Raw genomic sequence first — 26,226 nt, 5'->3', positions numbered from 1 at the left:
CACATAGAAAGAGAACATGGGTGGATGTGTCTCTGGAAAGGATTTGTCTATTGATATCTGTCTGGGGCCTGGCTGCCTGCCACCCCTCACCCCCCACCCCCACACTGCAAACTCAAGTTCACGACCTGTTATGCAACTCTGCTCATTGGCCATTGTAACAGATTTAAAACACATCTGCATCTAAAACAGATGTAGTTTCCATTCGTCACTTAAAAGCAAGTAAGTAAAAAATCACTCATTTGACCCTATGCAATAATACTTATGCTCCAGTATTGTAAATATATACAGTGCTGTGAAATGCATTAACAATTTTGTTAATGCATAATTTTTTTTACATATTTGTCACATTTAAGTGATTCATATCAAGTTAATTTGAATTTTAGACAAAGATAATATGACTAAATACAAAATACAATTTTTAAGTGATGATTTCATTGATTAAGAGATAAAAGCTTCAAAACCTACCTGGCGCTATGCAGAAAACTAACTGCCACCTAAACTTAATAACTGGATGTGGCACTCTTAGTAAAAGAACCGCAATCAAGCATGTGTGATAACTGGCAACGAGTCTTTTACATTACTGTAGAGGAATTTTGTCGCACTCTTCTTTGTAGAATTACTTTAATTCAGCCACACTGGTAATGGAGGACCAGCACAATTAATTATTATTATTATTATTATTATTATTATTATTGGGGGGATGTGTGTGAGTCTTCTGGTTCTCCACAGTTTACAGTCAAAGCATCTCAATCTGATTTCAGTCCAGACTTTAACTAGACCACTTCAAAAACTTACATATGTTATATTTCCGAGGTGGACTTGCTGGTGTGTTTCAGATCACTGTCCTGCTGTGCACTCAAGCTTCTGGTTATGAACAGATGGCCACACATTCTCCTTCAGGATTTTCTGGCAGAGAGCAGAATTCATGGTTCCATCAGTTACTCATCCTGGATGAGTCATCGGGCAGCAGCAAATATCTGACTAGAGTTTTGTTTGATGATCTGAAACATTTAAGTAGGACAAATGTACACAAAAGGTAAGAAATCAGGAAGGGGTGAAATACTTTTTTGCAGCACTGTGAATTGTTTTGTCGTGAATAAAACAACCCGCACAAGTACAAACACCACAGTGACATAGCCAAAGCAGTGAAAAAGCACTTTATTTATCGTTGTTTTTTCAGCTAAGATTTAAAGTGTGTTTTTGGCTGGTAAACAAAAGGTCTATTGACTGTTTGTGTATTTCAAAATTACATTTTAATATTAAGTTTGCAAAATATTTTGACGTAGTCAGGTATTGCATTCGGTTTCTTCTGGCCTTAAGTGTGTTATCCTATCTTAAATCTGAATATATCTTAAACATATAAAACAGGAAATATAGCAAGTAAAATAGCAACCTAGCATTCCTCATGTGCCAGCTGTATAAAATTACAGAAGAGGATTAGGGCCACTGGAATAACAAAGTGGGCATGTCTTTTTTTTCCTTCTTTTCCAGAATTCTGAGAAAAAAGTCACAATTCTGAGATTAAATCAGAATCAGAATCAGGATACTTTATTGATCCCTAGGGAAAATTGTTGTGGTTACAGTGCTCCAGTATAAACAGTAACAAAGACAGACAATACACTAAGTAAGAAATAGACCCAATATATACAATATATACATGCATATCTATACACATAACGTATGATGCCTTTCGTATGGCCTGCTTTAACAACGTGCTAACCTTATTTACAATAAATATTGTATGGATGTAATAATGATGCTAAAGATACAGAGGGCTGTTAAAAAATAAAAAGAAAGTTTATCCAGGTCAGTTTACTAAAAGTGAGTGATAATGTCAGCTGAACACAAAAAACTCCTACGGTTCTGTCACTCTAATGGGAATAGAGTGTGTGCAAAAAGGGTGCAGCTATTGCAGCATACAGTGTGTTAAGTGGAAGAGTTGTACAGGGAGATGGCCGCAGGCAGGAATGATTTCCTGTGTCGTTCAGTGGTGCTTTTTGTTAATCTCAGTCTCTCGCTGAACGTGCTCCTGTGACTGACCAGCATGTCATGGAGTGGGTAAAGTCACAATTTTGACTTTTTTTTCAGAATGGAAAAGAAGAAAAAAAAGATGTGCCCACTTTTTTTTTCTTTTGGTGGCCCTAATCCTCTTCCATATGAAATAGGGCTGCAAATAATGATTAATTAAAAAAAATATTGTGCAGTTTTACACTTTAGATACATTTACTGTTTCTCTGTTATAGTCCTATAAATCAGTCACACATTGAAAGTTTCACTACTTTCTAATGAGTATTTCTATTATGCTTGCCTTTTGTTTGCTTTTAACAACTAATTCTTCAGGTCTGCTCAGACTATATATTTTCTTCTTCTTCTGTTTTTGGTATCCTCCCATTCACGTTATGCCTATGAGCATGGACTTCTTTACATCACCTTACATTACCTGTGGAAACCTCTGAGGACTCACTAAAAGCTTAGGTTTCGTTTTAAGCCGCATCTAAAACATGATACAGGGATTCCCCTGCCCTGGGGACATTGGCTGGGAGGGCTGGCCTCCCCTGAGCTGGATAGTGCCTCTGGAAACTGCAGTCAGGTGGTTGCATGTATGATGACAAGCTGTCATCGGACTGAAAATAAATTTCGGAGCCATACATTTCACAGAGACTTCTCGTTTTCATCTCCCACAGTGCTTGCGTGCACGCTTGACCCAGACATGTTTAAACTTTCTTTTTTCTTTTCCCCCAGTCAGATTTACTGCACAATAATTAATCATTTAATCTGTATTTAGTTTCTACTGTTACATCTTTGTCCCATGTCTCCAGGGTTCCACTGCTATGGGTTTGTAGTCTGTACTATGTGTTTCAGGACCATTGCTTGTATTATGTGCTTGAAATGCACATTACACTTGGCTGCTGTATTCTACTTTCTGTCCACAGAGCGCCGAAAATGTGAAAAGTCTCTGCAAAATGACCAGGACCTGAGTGAGATCATGTGCAGAAGCTGTTTATGCAAAGTAACAGGCCAAGTAAAAAGATTTTTTTAAAAATGGTAAGTTGAATGATTCTGGTATATCCTGCCAGACAACTTGTGACATGCTACTTTTTTGGAACTAGCTTTGCTTGAACTATTATTTGTTTGGAACTATATTCAAACAGCTTTAGTAACCCTTTAAAAGTCATTTATAGCTTTTGCATAAAAACCACAGTGCGTAACCTTTCTATTCCGGTTTTTGATTACATCAGAGGCATTTCTCACAAGTCTTACCCTTGTGATGCTCATTCGGTTTGCCTGACGTCTCATACAGAGATTCCTTAAACGCATGCGGTTTTTCGAAGTTAATCTCACTGTCACTCAGCTCCTGTTAATTTGGCAAACCTCTGATCTGGAGGATCTTGTTACACATATCCGATGGAGTGTTCCCTGCGGTAGAGCTAGCTGTGAGCTTTAAAAAATGGGATCTATATTTATGACCTGATTTAACTTGCTTGGGCAGTTGTCATCATTTGTATGCACACTGTAGAAATTTACACATTTGCCTAATATTCAAACGCTTACTGGTTCAGTCTTTGGAGGAGACACTAATCTCTTTTGGGGCTGCGTCAGGAAGGGCATCCGGCATTAAAAAATTGCCAAATAAGGTATGTGGCACTACCTGCTGTGGCAGCCCGTTGTGAATAAAGGAGCAGCCAAAATTAGCTTTACATGCATAGGGCTTTATACTTTGAGTTGTTATGGAGACATCTCACATACCTTACTTCTAATAGGCTGTTGTCACCACAGTGAGGCTACCTGGCCAGCAAGCATTTGTAGGATTGTTTTAATGAGAGTCACAGAGTATTTGCATTATACTGTGTCAGAAAACCTTTGAAACGCTGCCCTATTGCCTCAAGGTGTAAAGCATAGCGTAGTCCACAGCTTTTCACCAGCACAGGGTGATATAGATGCTTGACACCAGATGGTGTTGTTATAGAGAGAAAGCGACACTGCGCTGCTGCTAGGCCCACATATCTAAGAATGGCTGAGTCCTAGAGCCACCAGTGCTTCTTTGACCGTCTTGAATAATTTAGGCGCTTACTCGTTTCAAGCTGGGCTATCGTTCCTGTTTATGGCTGCCACTTAGCAGTCGGTCATCATCTCTCAGTCATGGAAGGTGTGACAAGTTTTAATCCCGAGATTGGCGATAATCTCCCCACCATCTTACTTTTTTTCTGCTTAGTTGCTGTGAGCCCAGTTTGAAAATGGCAAGCGTATTCCTGGAAGGTTGAGCGTGAGGACAGATCCCTGGCCCATGCCAGGGAAACCAGTTGGACAGAGAAATAGAGCGAGATATTTGTCACTGAGAGGACGAAAGCGGTTCTGTTCAGTGCGTCACTGCTCCGAGTAGTTGTGGTATAATGTTGAACAAATGCCAGCTGCATTCCTGTTTCCACCTCACTCTCTGTAGCTCCCACCCTGCCATTCAGGCAGACTCATTAAGTGCCCTTTTGTTGGGGGGGATTACAGAGTTTATATTTAACCTGCGTTCTCACTGTCAGTGGACTGCCGAAGCAGTGGCTGGCAATGCCAGCTGTGGTCATCTGGTGTCTCACTCCCACAAGTGTCTCCACACATTGTCAGCCTCTCTGCCTCTCATCTCTCGGCTCCTGGGACTTTTTTCCCTCTCAACAAATCAGAGCTCCCCATCTATTCCAGTTATTGTTTTATCTATATTTGCCAATACAGGTTCAAGTTTCTTCACGTGAGGGTCCAACTTGGCACATGCAAGACCTGAGCACCATGGAAAATGCCTCTGATTTTAAGCCATTGTCTTGCACCTGATTAGTTAGGCATCTCACGTTTTCTGAAATCTTCCCAACTGCACTGAGTGTGTTTGTGTGCATGTACGTATATAAAGTGCCTTGAGGCGACTGTTGTTGTGATTTGGTGCTATATAAATAAATTGAATTGAATGTACGTGTACACATACAAACATGCATTCACGCAATGCACTTGCGTGAATGCACTATGAGTGTGCACTGTGGCTTCAGGGACATAGTGTGCTCATCATGCTGAGCAGAATGACTCGTTTGACTTCTAATTTGTCACTGACTCATACGGAATGCAGTTTTATGGCTTTAACAAGTCCTTAATAGCAGAAACATTGTAATAGTAGATGAGTTTTAAGACATGGAAGCAGGGTTCTGTTTTGCGTCTCTTTGTGGCTGAGTGTTATTTTGACCCTGATGACTTTTTTAGTAGCATATGCAGAGCGTGTGATAATTCTGAAGTGGTGCTCGTGTAGTTTTTTGCTATTGCACGTAGACCAGCAGGCACTGTTCTTGAAGCACACTAAAGCAGGCAAAGGGTGTTTTTGCTTCAGCTGAGCAACGACTCTCATTGGTGTGCAACAAACACTAAACTCTCTCTCTGGACTTTCTGCCTCGTGTTTCCTCTTCTGCTTCCTCAGGCTCAGTTTCTATCTCTCTGTCTGACTCCATCTTAGGTTTTGTATTAACTAGTCAAGGCATGATAGAGTTTTGGATGTATGTTTTGGACTGGCAGATACAGATCAGGCATTTTGGCTCCTGTGTTCAGTACATAGGTATGGATCTAAATGTTCTTGCCAAGTGATAGGAATTGCTATGTATCTAGGCTCCCCTCTGGCGCCCACCGCGCAGCCACAATTGAAAATAGATGTGCATAATTTGGCTGAGCTCTTACAGGTCTCTTTCAAAGGCTACATGCTGAGCAAATATCCGGAGGCTACTTTGTACCTCGGACTATAGATGGGTGACAAATGGAAAGAAAACCCTTCTTGAGATCTGGTGCCATTTTCAAATAAACCCTTCAGAACCTTTAAACCCTTCTTTCATTGATTTGTCCCTGTTTTAGTGATGATCTGTCTTTTGTGATAGTAATGAATAGTTTGGACTTATTTGCAGATGACTCAAACCTATACTGTGAATATATATATTTGAGAAACCTTTATACAATTTTCTTCTTTTATCCATCTATACTTCCTCGTGAAAGCACAGGATGCTGTCAAAAACTATTTGGTACTAAGTCATAGGATCTACATAAAATACAATTTGTGAAGTTACTCATTATCTGTTTGTGTTAAGGTTGTACAAGGAGGATGCCCTTTCATTATCAAGAAAATAAAATGAAATGTAGTCAAACAGTACTTTGGTTTATAAAATGAGTCAAATATTAATGAGCCCATGTAATAGACTGATTAAATGTGTCTTAGGAAAATTCATAAATTAATACTTTTATCATAAAAATAAATGTATTAATGTATTAATTTACCCTCCCAAGACCCAAAGTCTTTCGTGGCATTTTTAATTTCTCTTTGCTATTTGGGCTGATTGGGACCAGATGAATGTAAAAACAAAGAATTATCTTTTACCTGATTTTGCTCTACAAGGGCCGGACATCCACATATGAGGGCATTTGTTTTAATTTTCGATAGAGCAGTGGCAGAATGTCCTCGAAGCGATGTTCCCTCAAAACTGTGCGTGGTAAGCTAAGATGGCACGTGCGCACAAATTTTTTTAACCTGTATTGAAATTAAAATAAATACGTTAACAATTCATTCTGTTTTGAAGTGTGAGTCAGTAAGTGACCGGTGACTGGCTGCTCCAGCCAATGATGCGATTCACATTCGTATATACGCAGCTAATCAGCGTCGTTGACAAGCTATGACAGCGTCCTTATGTGTCGACACCGGTGTTTTAACTAGGAAAGCTGCTGATGTGGAGTGAAGCCAAGTTTGCAATGTTTGCTTTTTTCCTGAATACTATCATTGTTTGTATTTACTGCGGGAGAAACGGTAAAACGGCGTTTTATAAGGAAAGCACTCGAAAGCACTCTCCGCCTGTGAACAAAAACAAAACCAAAAAAACCCCCCACCCTTTCCTATTGGTCGAAAAATGTACCATGTCGACCAATCAAAAAATGATATGGCAACATGGCATTTAGTTGTTTAGGAAGGGGGGAAGTTTTAGGAGTTACAGCAGTGTTTTGAGATGTGAGAGATTTGCTACATTTAGCACGTTTGGAGTCTAAAGTTAGTGTGTTGTCTTGTGTAGTTAGTGTGTAGTGTAGTCAATAGTTTTGTTGTGTGTGTCAGAACAATGAGGCGACTGCTGAATGTTACAGGTGTTACAGGAGTGATATATCTCCTGTTGTCAGGCCTGCAGGTATCAGGCTGTTGTTCTCCTTCATCTCATAGTGGACAGAAATGATTTTTTGGAGTGGCACAAATAATTTGTGTGGCATCAGATTTGATGCAGAACAGCTGATTGTTCTGTAAATAGTTTGTTTATTTAAAAAAACGCCTTGGCTGCATTTTTAGGTAAACAGCTGCAAAAAACTTTGTTGTTTGCAAAACTCAGTTACTTTTTTTAAGAAGTAACTATTATATTACCCAACATTGGTCATTGTATACTGTATTGTGCAGACAGAGAGTTACAGGACTCTCTCCCAGACCACAGACTCATACTCATAATACAAGTCAGAGCTTTATTTTAAAAAAAGGAGTTCATGCTATTTTTACTTCCAATAGTGTTAACATACAACACAGGTCATGAACAAGACTTTTTAAAATTTTCATTGTAAGTGGGCTAAAGCAGTTAATTAAAAGTAGTCTAACATAAATGTAAATGCTGTAATTTGATTATTTTAATAAACCATGTAACTGGATTTGATGCTGGCGTGACCACAGTGCACACGTCTAATGTTCCTCATAGTGGTCCAAGGGAGTTTGTGTGTTTGCTCAGACACATGAAAAATTAGAGGGAACATTGCTCGTAAGGGATATCAGGCCCTTGTTGAGCAGAATTTAGTATTTTGGTCTAGACAAACCCAAAGTTTTATGTCCACATATGTGGATGTCAGGTCCTGGGAGGTTAAATTAATAAACTAAACTTATAAATTAATTAACAGTACAGATAATTACTAAAGAAATTGCATGTTTCTATAATGGTTAATCCACAGGTATGCACAGGCTCTTTAATCAAAATGATATTTTTAATGCCAAAATATAATTAATGTTTGAATCCATGCATTTTTGAATTAACATTTTTAGAAAAGCTCAAAAAATGAATCAAATAGTAAAGCACATCATTATCTTTGATTAAGATGCAAAATTACAGTTATGTTCATGTGCATCCCCAACCTGTTTGGGAATGTACATTCAGTTTGATGCTGCTGTTTTAAGATAGAGGAAGGCTCATTCTAGTTACTTTCTTCTTAGTAATTCTAATTACCCAGCAACACGCTCAGACAAAAACTGGTTGGTGTTGTAAACCACCGCCTCTGTTCACATGCCAATGTTCACATGTCTGAATGTGTTGTTGGGTCTGACCCAGCAACATACTCAAATCCAGTTTTGAGTTCCCTCCCCAGATGCCTTAACGCCCACTCACATCCTGGGCCATCTGACCTGAGGAATTCGCATGATAAGGTGGGGCCAGGTTTCACAATGGCCAGGTTTCACAATGAGCTCACCCGAAACTCTGGCTGATTGGGACCCACAGCCAGTTTCACACCTTGGCTCAGGCGATTAGAGGATCATCAGGGGGTCCTTTTGTCCCTCTATGGGGGGATACTCCCACTAGGTTTAAATCTGGGACTCTCCACCATTTTACCTTAGAACTGAAGAAGCTTCTCGGATGAGAGGTGAAACGTCTTCAAGCAACTTAAAGAAGTCCAGACGCTTTTCTTGCAAGCTCTTTTGACTAGGGCAGATAGGCTTAGCCTTCAGGCCTGGACAAAGCAGACACAAAACTGGGTTGTAGATTGGGAGCCAGCTCCACCATATTTTGAGGTTTGTGGTGAAATCACAGACATGTACATGCAAATAGTCAGGACTCAACTTTGAATGGTGTATCTGAAAATGGCACCATTTCTGTAGGTTCACACAAAAAAGACCTCAAAGAAGATGTCAACCAAATTTAAATCAGGTACATTTCTTACTATTTTTTGGAGTCACAACTTTTTGATTGCTCCTTATATCTGACATTAACAGTTGCCAAAAGTCAGTCTGGTTAACCTAACAAACTGTCTTTAACCTTATTTGTGAATCATTTACTTTTAATAGCAAAATGCAGTAAACAGCATGTAGCTCCATGGTTAAATTCAGCACAGTGTACTTGCAAAAGTGATGCTAGTTCATATTCTAACAAAATATTTGCAGGAAAGATGAAGTTACAAGTGTAAAAGAGCCACAGGATTGCTATACATAGCTTCCTATTCAGTTTGTGGCCATTCTAGAGAGGATCTGTTTCCTGTTTACATCCCTATATATTAACCTGTTAACCCCCCTACATATATTTTTATTTCTTTATATTCATTGATTCTTACAGATGTTATCTGGCTAACTGTTAAAGATTGGGAGGGTATAATAAGCTTTCTGTTGTACATCACTTAGATTTCCTCTTTTCTACTTCCATGGGCCCCAGGTATTCTCTAGACCCCCTTTGGACCAGCGCCAGGCTTACAATCAGCCCCCACTTAGAGACCATCTTCTGATTCATCAGCCTCCCCACAACCCTGCATATCTGTCACCTCCACTGCTCATTATCCAGGTACAGAGCTTTATATTAGGATAAAAGCAGCCACACTAATGGGTGGAGAGTCCAAAAGGTCATTTCAGTTTTAAATGAAGTGGAGGATGAGAGGTTAACAGCGGGTATTGATGTTTCATCCCATTTTGTCCCAAAATGGAAGTTTCCTTCTCCTTTAGGCATCAGTTTTGTGGACTGAGTATAATCTGTACTGTGTCATCTTGCTGGCTAGTCTTTTGCTTTGAGAGGATGAAGTGCTTATTATGTTGGATAAATGCTGCTGTTTTGGGGGAAGATTGAGGACTGGATGTTCACTTGACAAAGAGATTGAAGTGATGGCTGCATTAGTGCGGGAGGGGGTGTAGTTTCTGTATGGGAGGAGGATCCTTTGGAGGGGGATGTGGATGGGCTCATCTGTAATCCTCTGACATGTGCGCTGTTTCTCACGTGCACACACAACCACTGCAGTGCAGAGCAATCTATGGCACAGAAACATGCTGCACTGCTGCCAGCGCAGCCCACGCTGCTTTGTAGCAGCCAACGTCCCCGCCCACACACACTTGAACCCACAGTGCATTTCAGTGCCTCGCTAGACGTTTCTGTGCTGTTGTACCTGTGCTACAGTGGAGTGGAGTGCATCTTCACGCTGACCTTTTTCTGCCCTGCCACAAAAATCTGCACATTAAGGCCACAGTGATGCTTGTTGGTACATTTTGAAAGCAGTTTCTGGCCTTTGCAATTATGTGAATCACTTCTAATTGACTGCTTCTTGACCTACTTACAGAGTTAGAACTGGTTGTCCTATTTGTGTTCTCCAGTTAAATTATACAGTTTAATACCAATAAAAAAGCTGTTTGGTTGCTTTGGATAAGCTTAATAGGTATTATATTGCACTGCTTTATACTGTTATATCTATACTGTTAACAGTTTATATATCACTGTGAGCTTAATTTAAGAGCAAAGGAAATATTATTATAATAATTATTATATTAAAATCCATTTTTTATAAAGTCATCACTTAAGCAGGTCCAGTAAAGGGTAAATAAATAAACATAAACTAACAACTACAAGTATTTTACAACTGACATCAGTGATGTCAGCGCTTTCATCAGTGTGAGACACACAGAGTTCACATGCAGCCTGTGCTGCAAGCCGTGTGAGCAGCAGTCAAAATATTAGGCAGACTATCACTGAACCACAGCAAGCTTTTGTTTCCCATCACAATAATGTGCATCTAATAGTATGTGCATGTACTTGAGGTCAGTCAGCACCAAGCTTCTAGGTTGCTGTAAGTGGACACCGTATTAGAGTCTGATCTTACCGTATTATGTTTATGCACGTGTGTGGGTTTTTTCCAAGGATTAATATTCATCTGGGCAGCAGTCAGCAAGAGCTGAGACTGTGTGGGCTTTCTTCACGCCGAGTTAGTTTACAGTGTAAAGTGTCCTGGAAGGGTACTCTTGCCTTCAGGGCAGTGGTCACATTTCTTTTAATAAGATGATAGCAGGTCTCAGCCATTAGTATGTCTGACTTTACTCATACTATTATCCTTCAGTCCTCTCTCCACATCTCTCTTTTCTTCTTTTTCATCTAAATATTACTCACTCCACTGTTTCTTTTTTCTTTGTTTACTAAAATTACTGCCTCTTTTAAGTATGGCTCTGGCCCTTCCTTATAAAGACATAAACAGAGATGCACGTGGTTGGACAGTGTGCTGTCACCTCTTGTTATGGTGCATGTCCTTGTTGGGTAGAAAGTAGCTGTATCCAAATGGCTGCATTTGGCTGTGCACATTAGTGTGTAAGTGTCTGCATAGAGCCTTGTTATAAAGATTACACTGAGGACATTCCATGGGGTTTATGTCAGATCACCGCTTTTAAAGGTTTACGATGAGGGATATGTGTGCTATTCCTGTAGGTGAAAGACGTGTGTGTATGTTTTTATTAGTTCTGAGAAATGTGCTGTTGTACTAAATGATGTGTAGCGTTCGCTCTGTTCCGTCACCTCGTGCAAAGCGGTAGATAGCTGGAGTTGACACACTTCGGAGGTGGGATAATGTCAGTAATTCACATACGGTATTCAAACACACGTGCAAACGCATGCGGGTTAGTTGTGTGCTAGTTATTTTTACAGAACGTGCAACAGAAATGGAAACACTTGACCGTGGTTGACTGTGCCGGAAAAACTATTGACACTGCATTCAAAAGTAAAAAAAAAAAATACAGAAATACAAAAAAAACCCCTAATCACTGGGTTGTGCATTTACAACTGCAGCATCTGCAAAATGTTGTTGTTGCCTGTCTTGGAAACTGTTCAAATACCCACACTGTCATGGTCCCTTAAGGCAAAGGAGGAGTGATGAGTGTTGTTGACATGCTACTATGTCAAGAGCCCTATCTATAGGATTAGCAGAATGAGGGCTTCCAGCCACCGTGCAAAGAACAAGTTGACGAGATGCCTTAAGTCCTGTATGACAGGTATTATTTCTCTCAGCATCTTGCCCGGCTCCAAGCTTCCTGGCAAAGACAGAGAGCCAATAATGGATCCATTAAAATGTTTATGCAAAACTAACAAAAGCCAGTAATTTTTTTAACAGCCATGCCATAGAACTGCTGTTCTATCTCTGTTATAATCTTCATTCTTTAGTTTTTGAAAACTAAATCAGAGAGTGTGGGCGTGCCAATGCCCTTTGACCTTTCTCAGCTGCAGTGGAGGAACTCAGCCAGTAAGCCATGGGAAAAGTTCATGCAAGGCCTGTATGAGCACAATCCCAGACCCGGATAAATCCGTAAGGACTATGGGTTCAATGTCACTGATATGCTAACGTTACCAGTTGTGAAAATCTATGAAAACATTATTTGAATAATATAGTGACCTTTTATTAAAAGTATTTCTGGGTATCATAGCTTAATGACAAAATCTGCACTTTTTGACTTACTGTGCTGTCAAATTAGTGATGAGTTGTTTCCTTCAATGAAACTGCTGTGTTCATGAGACGTTAAGCAGCACCCAGGAGTCCATTTGCAGTTCTGTGTCAGACAGGAGCTGGTAACCTGCATTGTGTCAATGGACTGGAGCCAGCTCAGTCTCTCTCAAATGCTTCTGTGTCACAGTGTCTGTCTGTGTGTGAAAGAGAGACACTTTAAGCATGTGGCAAAGCTTAATCCAGGAAGTATGTGACGTCTACGTCCTCATTTCCTGTACATTGCTGAGCTTTACGGCTTCACAAGTACTCCCCTAAGTCAGTGACTCGCCATCCAGTCACAAACTTTGGCAGTACTCCTGGATTAACAGTTACTGGGAAGACTGTATTATACTAAGAAGCATTGTCAGTCCTCTATCCTCTTTTAATTAATTAGATGACCAAAGACAAGTCAGAAAAGAGTTTTGCATCTATCTCGTTAGACAGACTTTAAAGACTTGATTTAGGATGGCATGACATCCTCTTGGCACTATACTGAGACTAAATAATTAGCTAATTAATGCTGGATCATTTGCCACTTGCAAAGGATTGGTGTCTTCTAGAACAAGTTCTAGCTGCCCTACTTTTTGCCCTCCAGAGTTCTTTGTTATTTTCATGCTCCAGCAAATCATATTTATTGCACATCTTCTTGCCCTGAACCAAATACACATAAAAAAATAAAAGAAAATAAATTAGTTCTACAAAAATTGTCCTTTTGAATTTCTTAGTTTTTTACAAGTCAAAACATCTGGTAACATACTATGTAATTGTTTAAAAATTATTTATAAGCCATTTAATTTGGTAATGGAAATATTGATGCCTCATCTTTACACTCAACATGGTTTGGTCAGAGAAACCGGTCCAGCCTGTGTGTGTGTATGAGTGCGATGCCCTCATTGCTCATGCATTTATGTACACACTTGTTAAACAGATAGAAAGAACCGTGCTTATCCCTTAGCTGTAAAAGTTTAAAAATCTTCTTTTATTGATATCCATATACACAAAAAAGAAATGAGCACTAACAGGAATAGAAAGAGAACTCCTGCAATTTTCCCGTATTAGCTTTATTTTATTAGCGCCTTAATAATTACAAAAGGAAAGACGGAGCCAGAGGCCTAAAGGCCATTACAGAGCACGTTACAAAAAAAGATGACAAGAAATTCCCAGTTTTTTGGATGCAAACTTGTAAATCCACACCAAAGGCTTGTGTTTTTGTGAAAAATTTGTCCTCAAAATATGCACTGTGGAAAAAAATAGATATGTCCTGATGTTTCTAAACAAGAAAAGGAAGAACCTAATATTCTGGGTTCAATTTTCAAGAGAAGGCAGCAGCAGGGAGAATTTCATGGTTTGATCTAGGAGTTAAAGCTGTATCATGACCACTTTTGTACATATTTTAGCATTTCAATGGGGAAGTTTGAGCTTTTGTTGGCAGGGTTAGGACATCTGAGGAGGCAGAGAAATGATTTCAGAGAGACGACTGATCCAGAGCAACGTCTAGCTGCGTGTCTGATTCGTCCAGCAAAATTACACGGTTGATTTGAACAGCTGCATTAAGAGTGGAAGAATCTGAAAAATATTTTTAGCACACAAAACATTCACACATGTTTATGCGCCTGGCGTGTAAAAGCCTTTAGACTGCTGAATGCTTCCCATAAGGTGCTGAGCATTTCTCCATTCCCATGTCTTTACATGCTGCTATTGCACGTTATTGAAGTCTGTCTTCTGTGTTGTGTAGTTTGTGTTTTGCTCTGTTAATTATTTGTGTTTATTGTTGCTTCTGCTCGTCTACCAACCAGTTATGGCAGACAGCTGCCTCTGGCAGAATCCTGCTCAGAGAGGCTGAGAGTTTCTTCCTTTATGTGTAATCATTTTGACAGCTTCAGGTTTATTTGCATGCATGACAAAAAGGACAAGACCAAAAATAGACTGTACAGCCATGGTTGAAATTTGACCAGTAGGTACAACGATAAGTCTTCTATGTATGCCCTCACTGGCCATAGTGGCAGCCACTGAATTGTTTCCTCTCAGTGTGATTCCTGTGTATAATTGTCTGTTGCTTTTGGCATGGTGCAGACTTCGTTATATAAATAGCTACTTTCTGTCCTGAATTGCCAACAGCCTGTGGTATTTTTAGTGCTGGATTAGGTGTTTGGTGACCCATGAGGATTTGATTACCAGGTTTATCGGGCTCAAAGCAAGGTGATCAGTCTGAAAATTGACCCTGTAAATCTCCACACAGGTAAGATTATCCTTTTTCCACTGTGGCCATGCCATGTGCCAGATCAGGTATATCAGAACATGTACAAGCTTGTGTAGTGAGATGTTTTGATTGTTTGTTTCGATTGCCTTATCCATGTATGCATTTCTGTGTTTGTTTCTGTCAGCATGCATGACGCCTGGGTTCTGCACACCTGAATGTGAGTCATTGTACCTTGCATGCGTTCATTGTGTAAATTGATCCAGTAAAAATTCAGACGCGTGCCACCTGATTAAGATTATGCACTATGTCTCATCCTAAATCTTGTTAAGCACTTGCAGGACATAAGGTCGACACATCAGACTTGTAATGTAGAACCTGAAAAAAAAATACTGTGTATAAACAATATTTAATGATAAAATGTCCTTGGTTGTATAAAAAAGTTTTTAAGATTTTTAGGGGGTGTTCTCTCTAAGTAAAACCATGCTTCTTGTTACTTTGTACTTCATGTTCTCCACTGATGCCTCTATATTTTTCGTCTGTATGACCACAAGGAAAAAGATCTTAGCCACCCATCCCACCTGAGCTCATTCAAGATCCTTCTCTATAATTTTCATCTTAATAGAGACATCTAGTCCAGACTAGTTTCGGAACAAATTGAGTCTTACATGCAGTTGCGGCATTTCTGGACTTACACAAGGCATTTGACATCCCTGACCACAGATTATTATTGAAAAGGTTAGAAATGTATGGAATAAGGGACAGCAGATAGTTTGTTAAGCAGTTGTTTAGAAGATCAGTATTAATATGTCTATGTAAATAATACAAGGTCACAACTAGTAAGTGTCACATGTGGTGTTCCACATGGTTCTGTACTTGGTCCTTTACTTTTTATGTTGTATATAAATTATTTATGTGGGTATTTATAAATTTAAAATGGATTTTGTTTGCTAATTATAGTATTGGAAAGGAAAACAAGAAAAATCAAAATGCGGTAAAAAAAAAAATAATTTAAATAAATTATTTGCAAAGAATATGTTTTCATTGAATTTAAATAAAATTCATAACATTTGAGAATCAACCAATAATTTTTAATGGTAAATTCAGCATAAATTATGTTGAAATTGGAAAAAAAAGAAGATTATATGTGTCTTTAATTGTTATTAAGTTGGAAATCTCACATAAAACACATAAGAACGAAACTGTCTATGACAGTCACAGAAGTACACAAAGTCAAATAACTTGTAAATCCAGATTTTCTCTACATACTCTCCTGCTCACTTACGCCTCCATACTTGACCTAAAGCCTGCAATGAGAAATACAAGGTGTGAACAAAAAGGTATTTAAAGAACTCACAAACTGCTCATTCAGTTGACAGTTGGCACTCCATAGCCTATCACATTTTTAAATAGTGAAACTATCCAAACATGTCTTCTAATCATAATTTTAGAACAGTCACGTTATATAAAGCCTTGTAAATCTACTGCAGCCTTGAATCGACCCATCAATCACCCAATGTCCTCAGTGACATACCAGCGCTCACTGTATCTTCTGGGCCGCCGTATTTTGTTGATAGATAAAAGCTCACCAATTAAGATTGCTAAGTGAGCCCTTTGATCGTTCTGTACTTGTTAATCATAGTTAAGGATGCTTAGACAGGTGTCTGTATGACTTTGAAAATGACACAGAAGGTGAAGTTGAAAGGGATTTAAGGTAAAGGTGTAAACATAGACGGTTACTTTTCCAGCACAAAAAGAAGAAAAGGTTCGTTTGGTCTTTCTTGAGTACTTTTTGCAAGATCTTCTTGCCTAAGCATTTGCTTAATATGTGTTCAGTCGGGCAAAGGCATATTTATATTTGAGAAGATGTGTTTTTGGAATGAAGAGAAAAGCAAATGTTGTCCAAATATAAATTCCTATTTTTGCAAATAAATATCTATATAAATGTAAGCGAGTCAATTAGTATAAAATACACAAGGTGAGTGTAGCGGACATGGTGTAGGCTCAGTATTTGTGTAATTTCCATGGCAACAGCTCCAATAGTACATATAAAGAGTTTGAACTTGAGCTTCACAAATAGCTTTGAGTGAAGTTTGATGGTCTGTGTGCCTGATGATCGACTGCTGATATTCACTTTGTTCTTCTTTCCATTCCATAAAGGCCCCTGACTCTGTGTTTTGAGTTTACTGGGGATTAAGATTCACGTTTTTGATTTGCAAAGCTGTTTTCTTCATGTTCTGTGGTACACAGATTAAAATCTGGCCTCTTTTTTCAGCAGCGCAAGACCTTATCACCTCATCAAGAGACGTTATTTTGACTGTGCAGTTGTTGAATTGCCCGTACAGGTGAGGGGTTGGATTTGGGACTTTGCGTCACCTGCATATCTCATATCTCAATTTCTCTGTTTGTGACTGACACGTGCACTGGCATCACCGTGAAAGCCCCTGTTAACCCCATGCTGTGCATGGCTCATTACTTTCAAGGTCATAGCAGTCCCTTACACTTGTCTCTCATGTTGACTACGATGACCTGGATGACTGAGAACCTTCACAGACACTTGTCTCTCATGTTTGTCTTTTTAGATTTGTCCTAGTGTATCCTATCATACATTTTAAATTCCTCTGTGTAACTTAAAAAGTAATTTGTTGTTGTGTGAAGTAGATCATGTTTGTTTCTGTTTGTGCTCATTTGAGCTGTTGGAAATAAAAAGCATGCCTGAACTCTTATAGCTTCAAACAGCATGCGTCCTGTAGCTTTAAATGTAAACGAATGCCAGCACGCTGTTTCATGGTTTTATGGCATTGTCAACTGTCGTTTTCATCTCCTGTTTCATGTTAAATATAGTGGACAATGCAAGTCTTGGCACTGATGTTGTTTCGTATTTGAACAGCAAGACCAGTACAGGATCATAAAATTGTTGTTTAATCAAAGATCTCAGTGCCACTGCTCAAATGTTGCTTTAGGCTTCAGTTGACATATAGCATTGTACGATTTTACAATCAAATCTGGATTTAAGATAGCAACCTTTCTCTAAAATTACAAAGAAACACGCCATTGACATTCATTTGTGTTTTAGTTTAGCAGCCTCACTGCTCACAGATAAAAGGAAGATGTGCAAAAGTCGGTGGCTGCCCCACCCTATCTTTTGTCCACAAAAAAAGGTAATTGCACTGAACATACGTGTTTATTTAACTGGGAATATTCCCTGCTTGTTTACCATGGCCCATTTCCCCTTTTGTTCCAGGAGACAGGATTAGAGAGATTAGTGCTGACTCTGTTCCTACAACCCCAGCCAGTCACCATCTCTAACTTAAAGCACACACTGATATCTGCACACAAAACATGTTATGATATGTTGGAGGCAGCAAACGTGCATTTATATGTTTTGGGAATAGTACACTGTGCACTTCCTCGTCAGCAGTTTAAAGTTAGCCTCACTGCAGTTAGCAGTGAACGACTGGTTTAATCAGATGTTGTTTTGCCTGCTACGATAATCTATGTCAAGGAGGTCTGGGAGAATGCAAGATGAGGATTATAGTTTCCGCTCAAGTCAGAGCACAAGCTCTTAGAAACCTTACACGTCACTCCTACCAACGCCTTTACTTCATAACAACACCGCCAACAGCGACTGAAGAAATCACTAAAAACAGTAGAAGATTATGCGAATGGAACCGGCTTTACTATCAACAACGCTTTACTATAGATTGTAAACTGAAAGTAGGGGTCCCCCATTTTTAATCATGCTGTTTGCTACGCTGTTATTACTAAAATGTGAAAGGTGGTTTGTTAAATTGCAATATTTTAAAAGAAATTAAAGTTAACTATTTTATTAGCAGTAATTACAGAAAACCTAAATTTGTGCTATGCAGTAAATTGTATGAGGAACAATTACAAGTATGTAAAAAATCTCCTAAGAGTGACATTAAATTCGAGGCGTCTTCCTTTTTGCATGTTTTCCTGGAAGAGCAAAGCTACTTGTTCATCCAGGAGTCTAGTTTGACTTTTTTACTTATATTTGACTGCCGTTTTGCATTGGATGCCAGTTTGTGTGTTTAACTCCTGTCCTAGTTCCGTGCTTCTCTCCCCCACACCGTACGTCTTTTAAGGAAATGCTGGTGCTTATTCTGCCAGTTTGCTAAAACCCCCGCTGTCGCGCAGAGAAACAGCAGAGTTCAGCTCTGCCCTCCCTCCTTGTTTTTATTCTCCTCTTCCTCTCTCCCTTCACCCAGACTGCCCCCTCCCACCCCTGTCTTTGTTTGCTTGCTTCTCTGGGCTGCCACCCAACAACCTGCTTTAGATGCACGTGATTGGTGGGCTGCCTGTGATAGGGCGGGCCGAGTGTCAGGCTCCTGAGAGCTTTACCAGTAGTGAGCCAGCTCTCATCTGTCATAAGGCGTCGAGTCTGCGGAGAAGGCACAGGCAGGAGCTGTGTCTGGTCGCCTTATCTGCCGCAGCAGGACAACTCCAAACCTTAATATATAAAGGACATAAGACGGCCTTGTTTTTTTTTTCTACCCGGCTACAAGGACTGTAAGGCAAGGAGCCGAAAGGAATTGAATGTTCAGTAAACCTGAGTCGTGTTTTCTGTTTCTCTTCCTCCTTCCTGTCCTTTGTTTTCGAGCAGCAGTATCAGTGATTGTATCGGCACAGCAGATCACCATCACAGCAAAAGCTTCGGAAAGCACCGCGGGAATAACTCATAACAACAAACTGCGATCTTTAATGCAGCGTGCTAGGACTAGTCCTCTGGGGATCTGTAGCCCGTGAGTGTGTGCGAGTCCCTGCCGGAAAGGGCCCCCACCATATTGTTGGTGCGTGCGTCAGGAGTCTAATGCCCGCGGCAGTGTGGTCAGGGCCAGAGGAGGATGAGTCCGGCTGTGGAGGCTCAGGCCCAGGAGGTCATGGATGCGGAGCAAAAACAAAAGCAACAGAACAAGCTGCAGCACCAGCAGTGCTACATGGAGAAAGGAGTGATGCTTGAGCCCTTCGTGCACCAGGTCGGGGGACATTCCTGCGTCCTACGCTTTGGAGAGCAGACCATCTGCAAGCCTCTCATTCCCCGCGAGCATCAGTTCTACAAAAGTCTGCCTGCAGCAATGAGGAGGTTTACCCCCCAGTACAGAGGTAATGACAGCTACTGTGTTTTTTCATGCATGTCTCTTTCTTTACGTGCATACTTCTTTTTTGTGCATACATACATCAGATAGGTATAGATGTGTGCAGAGCCTGCTGGCATGTGTCAAGTGTGCAATTTTAGATTATTAGGAACTAGAGATGCCCATGTCTGCATAAGTAGGCGCTTGCCAGCTTTATGCCGCATTGTGCCACAGGAGGGTGCTGTAGCTGAGGCTGTAATTGGGACAAACGGGCCTTTCAATTGTGCTGCTTGGCTAGCTGAGTGATGAACTGAAGGTAAGTCAGGTGAGCAATTGCGAGCCGCTGTTTTTGTGTTGTTTTACTTTTTTCTTTTTACCGGGCAACACACCAATGAGATGAAAAGGGAACTATGTGAGATTCTTCCTCCTTTGGATCCAGAAATTCAGGCAGTTGCTGGAAGAGGTCACCTGCAAAGGTCAACGTAGGTGGTGACTCACAAAACCACTGAATGGCTTTGTATTATTTCACTGACGTTTGAGTCACTCCCACGTTTTTTTTCTTTTTGTTTTAAAGTTTGTCAAATATGAGGCATAGTGAGTGACGATAGCAAGCAGAAACTGTTGGACCGGTTAGACATACCATCTCTTATTTACATAGCCAACATTGTTCCTGCATTCATCTCATTCTTTCATTCGGAGAGTGTGATGGATTAAAGGGATTAAACTATGAGTAACAGCAGAAAGGCCCGTTCTTTACAGCAAAGCCCTTTGCTACTGTGTCCTTATTTCCCTTCACGTTACACTACAGCAGATCCTCTTTAAATGCTATCTAAGACCCTCCCTCAAAGAGCAGCAGAGCCGGTTCTTTTGTGTCACCAGCAGAGAATTGTAAGGTGATATAGAGCAAACACATGTCTCTGGTCTTCCTAAAAAGCACTGTGCTGCCTTCAGTTTGCTGTCCCATATAATAGTTCCAACAAACCCCAGAAGTGATGAAGTTAAATTCACTCTGTAAATTGACTGTTTTGTGACACCTGTGCACTGTTTCCCATGTCAACAGTTTCCCCCATTTGTATTTGTCTTCACAATGAGGCATACTTGCTTGCAACGGGTGCAGCTGTTTTGGACAAATCAAATGGGAAAATTATGGAAATATATATTTTCTGTTGAAGTTACCGAACTTGAATCTTCCAAACTTTTCCGACTCACTGAAGCTCCTGTTATTTTTGTTAGAATCGTATATTTTCTGATGCTTTCTCCTGTATGTGGCTTTCTGGTTCCTACATGTTTACAGTGTATGTATACTATTGATTAGTTTGCTTTAGATAATTGGTGGTAATCAATAAACTGAATTCTGACCTAAGTTCTTATATCCTGGTGTCTTTTGTGTTTGGCCTGTTATTTGAATGTGTTAGAGCTCAGTGTGCGTCAACCATCCACTTCAGTCATAGTTTTGTATCATTTCAACATACATTTCTTATCCAAGTCGTGCTGCTTAAAGCAGTGAAGAGATTTCCTTTAAGTTTGTCATCCTCTTTGATAGATTCCTGTGAAACAAATTCCCTTCACTGTTCAGTGAGTCTGTGTCTAAAACGTACCTTTCTGTCTCCGTCTCAGGTGTGGTGTCCGTGAGCTTCGAGGAGGACGAGGAGGGGAATCTTTGCCTAATCGCCTACCCCCTTGATAGTGACCCAGCCACAGATCTGGTGAACAATGAGCACTCGGTGGACTGTGACCCCAAGAGTAAGATGATGACGTGGGGGAAAATGATGGCCTCCTCGCTGCTAGCGGACAGCAAAGACGGCCGAAGCCGCAACTCTCGTAAAGACAAGGAGAAAAGGTGAGGCGGAAGGAAATACCCTATCACAGAGAGTAGTTGACTCAGGAACCTGTTAGTCATGATAAGATAAGACGTGTTTGATGCATCAGCAGGTGGGAACAAAGTGAGTCATTTTCACGCTGATCTCACTGCTCATGTAAAAGAAATTAAAGCTGGTTTAGGAGCCGTTATGCACCCGTATTACATCATAACCAACTTTAAATTTTCCGTGAATGTAGCTGTAGAGGCATACCACGACTTATGATGCACACACTGACTGATACATACAATCTTAAGCCTAACTGTCTTTAAATACAGCTGGAGGCTGATCCTTGGGGAGAGGGTCAAAGAGTCATTGTTGCATAATTGCAATAGATTCATTCTAATGCCTTTATACCAAAGCAAAACTTTGACTTAGCCCTGTGCTGGGGATTAGAGAAACAACTAGAGGGATTATTGTGGTTAAACAAGGAAAACTGATGTTTGAATGCATGGATGGTGGTGAGCGAAAGATTCCACTTTGTACCTCTCTCCAGGAATTTTTTTCTTTCTCCATACTTTACTCCCCATTTCCTGCTCTTTAGCCATGTGTAACTACAGTGGTTGCTTTCTTTCCCTGTCTTTCATTCAGTGTTCAAAAGCTGCAGGAGGACATGGAGTTTGAGTGGCTGAAGCAGGCCGAGGTGCGCTACTACCGACTGGAGCACAGCCACAGCAACGCTGTCCCACAGCTCAAACACAACCCTTGGAGCCTCAAGTGTCACCAGCAGCACCTGCAGAGGATGAAGGAGAATGCTAAACACCGCAACCAGTACAGTATCCTTTCTCTGACTGAGTTTTCTTTTCAAACTGGCTCATATGTGACTGCAGAGAAAAGCTACGTAAATTTATTTAATTCTATTTTTTTTGGGGGGGGAGGAGATTGTAATGAAATGCATTGTAGGTTCCAGGCCAGTGTACATGGCATGAGTCCTGGCCAAGTAAGCCACCAGATTACGGTTATCAGTGGATTCAGTACCTGCTGCCCGTTATTGTTGAGCTATTCTGTTCTCTGTTCTATGGCATTGCATTTCAAAAGCACTCTTATCGGTTACCTGATGTTGCTCTGATTTGATTTTACATATTGCATGGACAAATGTTAACGAGCTGAATCTTTCGAGGAAACGCTCAGTTATGTTGTTTCCTCATTCAGCCTCGTCCAGCAGGTTTAACTTAAAACTGGTTAGTCCAGAAGAAGGTAGCGTTTTGTCTGTCTTGTCTTCCTTGACTCATTTTCTCAGAATTCATTCTGCTTGAAAACCTGACCTGGCGGCACACCGTGCCGTGCGTGTTGGACCTAAAGATGGGCACGCGGCAGCATGGAGACGACGCTTCAGAGGAGAAGAAGGCCATGCAGATACGCAAGTGCCAGCAGAGCACATCGGCCTTAATAGGAGTCCGTCTGTGTGGCATGCAGGTGAGCTTTCAGGCAAAAGCTATTATCTGTACTCGTTTCTTACTCTTAAAGAAATAGAAAAGAGATAGAAGATGATATTTGGGGAAATATACAGCATGAAATGAGAGTATTGTCTGTCTATTGAATGCTGTATAAGCTGATTTGTAGCTTAGCGTAAAAACCGGAAACAGACAGAAGGCTCACCCATTTAAAACATTACAGCTGTTTGTCAATTGTCTGAAAACACAATTTGAAACAATGTCTTGGTGGTTTATGTGGGTAATCCAGCTTTAGTGCCCAAGACTGCGACTGTTAAAAGTTAATGCTTTTACCCTACAATGCTACAAAATCTGCAACAGTTCCTATTGTAATCTGATTAACTTGTTTTATAGCCATCTACACGCTGGCCTTTTAATTATACGAGAACACAAGTCTGTCTGTTTGAAAACTTTGAATAAGGCACAAAATATCTAGCTGAGGTGGAAAGATTGACTGCAGATCCACTCTATAGCCATTGTAATGCGGATGTTTGAGAGTCTGTGAACTCTTTTCCAGCTTTTTCAACCTCTCCATGTTTTCTCATCACTATAGGTGTACCAGAGTGACACAGATCAGCTGATGTTTATGAACAAGTACCATGGCCGCAAACTGACCCTTGCGGGCTTCAAGGAGGCTCTGTTCCAATTCTTCCACAGCGGTCGGCGTCTGCGACACGAACTGCTTTCCCCGGTGCTCAGCAGGCTCAGAGAAATGCAGGCTGCACTGGAGGCCTGCGAATCCTACCGCTTTTACTCCAGCTCTCTGCTCATCATCTATGATGGAGCTCCACACAGAAAACACACACGCCGACACACTGAGGACGGGCTCTCTGAAGAGGAAGAAGATGATGATGAGGACGAGGAGGTGGAAGCCGAGCCAGAAATGGACGAAGAGGAAGAGGAGGAGGAGGTGGGTGAAGTTGCAGGTGCGCTTGGTTTTCCACACAGTCCCTCCACATCTAGTGATAGTAGCAGCAGCAGCGGGAGCTCAGGTATCAGCCAGGCTCACCTGTCCCGCTCAGACACTCACAGCTCCGTGGTGGATGTGAGAATGATAGACTTTGCCCACACCACCTGCAGACATTACCGGGAAGACAGCGTGGTCCACGAGGGCCAGGACAGCGGCTACATCTTTGGTCTCCAGAACCTGATCACCATCATTTCTGAGCTGGAGAACCAAAGTACAGACTGAATACTGACATAACATTCATCCGTTCAAACACAGAGGCACAATAACACACTGTCTGAGCCTTGAACGAATGGAGGAAGAGCAGACTGCATTAAAGGGAGAGAAATTTCTTCTCTTATTGTCAAAGTTGGACTTCATTGTAGCTGGTCTTTGATCGGACCCCCTTCCTGTTTCTGCCACTGGTGCTTCTCGATGTGGCCGTTGAGTACGTCCATCCTCAGGATGTGAAACAGACCTGCAAGTAACATAAAAGCCATCTGTGTGAATGATGCAGTGATTTACCCGTTGTCACCGTTCTGTTTTAACCCATTAAGTAACCATTAGAAAAAAGGGTAGGCAGCAAAAAGTAAAGGCAGTTTGAGACAGTAGAAGTGTTTCCTTGCGTCTGATTTCCAAAGAAAAGTGTTGTCATTTTGCACACGCAAACATGCACTTCTGCTGAGTGCGTGTTTAGACAGAGGGCTATCATAGAGAGCAGGAGTAGTATGAGAAGAGAGTCCACGGGAAGAGAGGCGGTGAGCGCACGCCCTCCATTCTCCTCTTTTACCTGGTCATTCTGCCATCCTTCTCCCCCTGTTCATCTATATTCAAAGAGACTATATTCATATAGGTGTCAGAAAGAGGTGAGATAGAGCTATTTATTTATATGACATCTTTCATAAAATAATCTAAAAGTTCAAAAAATGTGAATGGAAGGTAGTACATTCCATGTTATTAATGTTACAATAATGATATTAATAAATATTGTTATTTGACATGTTTGGATACCTCTATCTTGTATATCTGTGCTGTCCACAGTTTGTTCACAGAAAAATTAAAAACCTTGGTTTGTGGTAACATCAGTGTCCTCTTTAATATTCGACGTTGGTTATTTTTTTTCCTTTTTTTTTGTTTTTTTTTTGGGGGGGGGTGTTTGTTTTTCAGACGTTTACAGAGAAACCACATTTCCTGCTCAAACCAAAGGGAAATGTTGGCAGTCAAATCTTATGCAAACGAGTGCTCATTGCCTCTGTGCGTGAATGTATGGAGGCAGGTGACCTCTTTTTGGCGTGCCGCTCAGTACAAGCCCGTGATGACCGACTGATTAATATATCTACCATCAACACTGAAAGTATGAGAGGGCTGCAGACATTTCAGTGCAAGCAGGTGCCGGGGCTTTTCCCCCAACACCACCACCTGCTGTGAAGAATTACTAAGGCACATGCCCATGCTACTGTGGATACTTCTCGTAATATTGTGCAACCAATACACCACCACCCTCACCTCCTCCTTGCCCCGAAACATATTTACAGCCTTACTCTTCGGTCTAGAAGAGTTTCTGTTGCGGGGCAAGAGGATGACGGCATCATGTCCTGCCTCAGCCAGTCCCGGTCATCTACAGCTGGTCTGTGGCAGAGTCATCTGCTCTTGGAGTCACATCGTGTGATGTGAGGACAGCATCAGCAGTGTGAGTGGAGAGGAGCCGTTGCGCAGACAAGCTTGTGTCAACAGAGTGCATGGGCCATTACTGCTCCGCTGTCCTGTCTGTGGAATGTGCTGTCCTGCTAGCACAGACATCCATCTGGCACCCGATATGAAATCAGTCAGAAGTATAAGGCACGATTATGTAACCGAAGTCTTTTATTTCTAAAGAAACATTTTGATATTTCAGTTAACGCACGCTGTAATCATCCACGACCGCACACGCTGTTCTCCTGTAAAATGAGAACCTAAGTATTATAAGACATTTTCAGATATGGTGTTGTTTATAGTAGCATAAAAATAAAGCACAGTGTGTGCTGAGTTACTGCCCGCGAATCACCATCTGTTACATGCTGGCGCGATTTTGAATGTGAGTGGTTTGTCTCATAAGGTTTGACATAGACATACTTCCCTAAACTAGTCATTGTATTTAAATGGGGAAATACAAAATGGCTAATAATAATCTTTTTGAAGATTTTGT

General features: G+C 40.8%; 1 protein-coding gene across 1 annotated transcript; it reads left to right on the top strand.

Annotated features, from left to right (window-relative positions):
- Nucleotides 1-19,107: 19,107 nt before the first annotated feature.
- On the top strand, nt 19,108-25,121 carry LOC102782500 (inositol hexakisphosphate kinase 2-like). Its single transcript, XM_006784645.3, has 5 exons — nt 19,108-19,831; nt 21,421-21,643; nt 22,254-22,438; nt 22,903-23,078; nt 23,649-25,121. Exons 1-5 carry the CDS (start codon nt 19,573-19,575, stop codon nt 24,285-24,287), a joined length of 1,482 nt encoding a protein of 493 aa, XP_006784708.1. The 5' UTR covers nt 19,108-19,572; the 3' UTR covers nt 24,288-25,121.
- The last annotated feature ends 1,105 nt before the right edge of the window (nt 25,122-26,226 follow it).

Source organism: Neolamprologus brichardi, chromosome 5, assembly GCF_056152115.1.
Source record: "Neolamprologus brichardi isolate AB-2024 chromosome 5, ASM5615211v1, whole genome shotgun sequence".
Taxonomy (NCBI): Eukaryota; Metazoa; Chordata; class Actinopteri; order Cichliformes; family Cichlidae; genus Neolamprologus; species Neolamprologus brichardi.
This window is presented reverse-complemented; position numbering and strand designations above follow the sequence as displayed.

Excerpts from the sequence above, each read along its gene's own strand:
- LOC102782500 (XM_006784645.3), top strand. The coding sequence starts at position 19,573 with ATGAGTCCGGCTGTGGAGGCTCAGGCCCAGGAGGTCATGGATGCGGAG. Across the intron at positions 21,644-22,253 it reads CGTAAAGACAAGGAGAAAAG|TGTTCAAAAGCTGCAGGAGG; the intron begins GTGAGGCGGAAG and ends TCTTTCATTCAG. Across the intron at positions 22,439-22,902 it reads TAAACACCGCAACCAGTACA|AATTCATTCTGCTTGAAAAC; the intron begins GTATCCTTTCTC and ends TCATTTTCTCAG.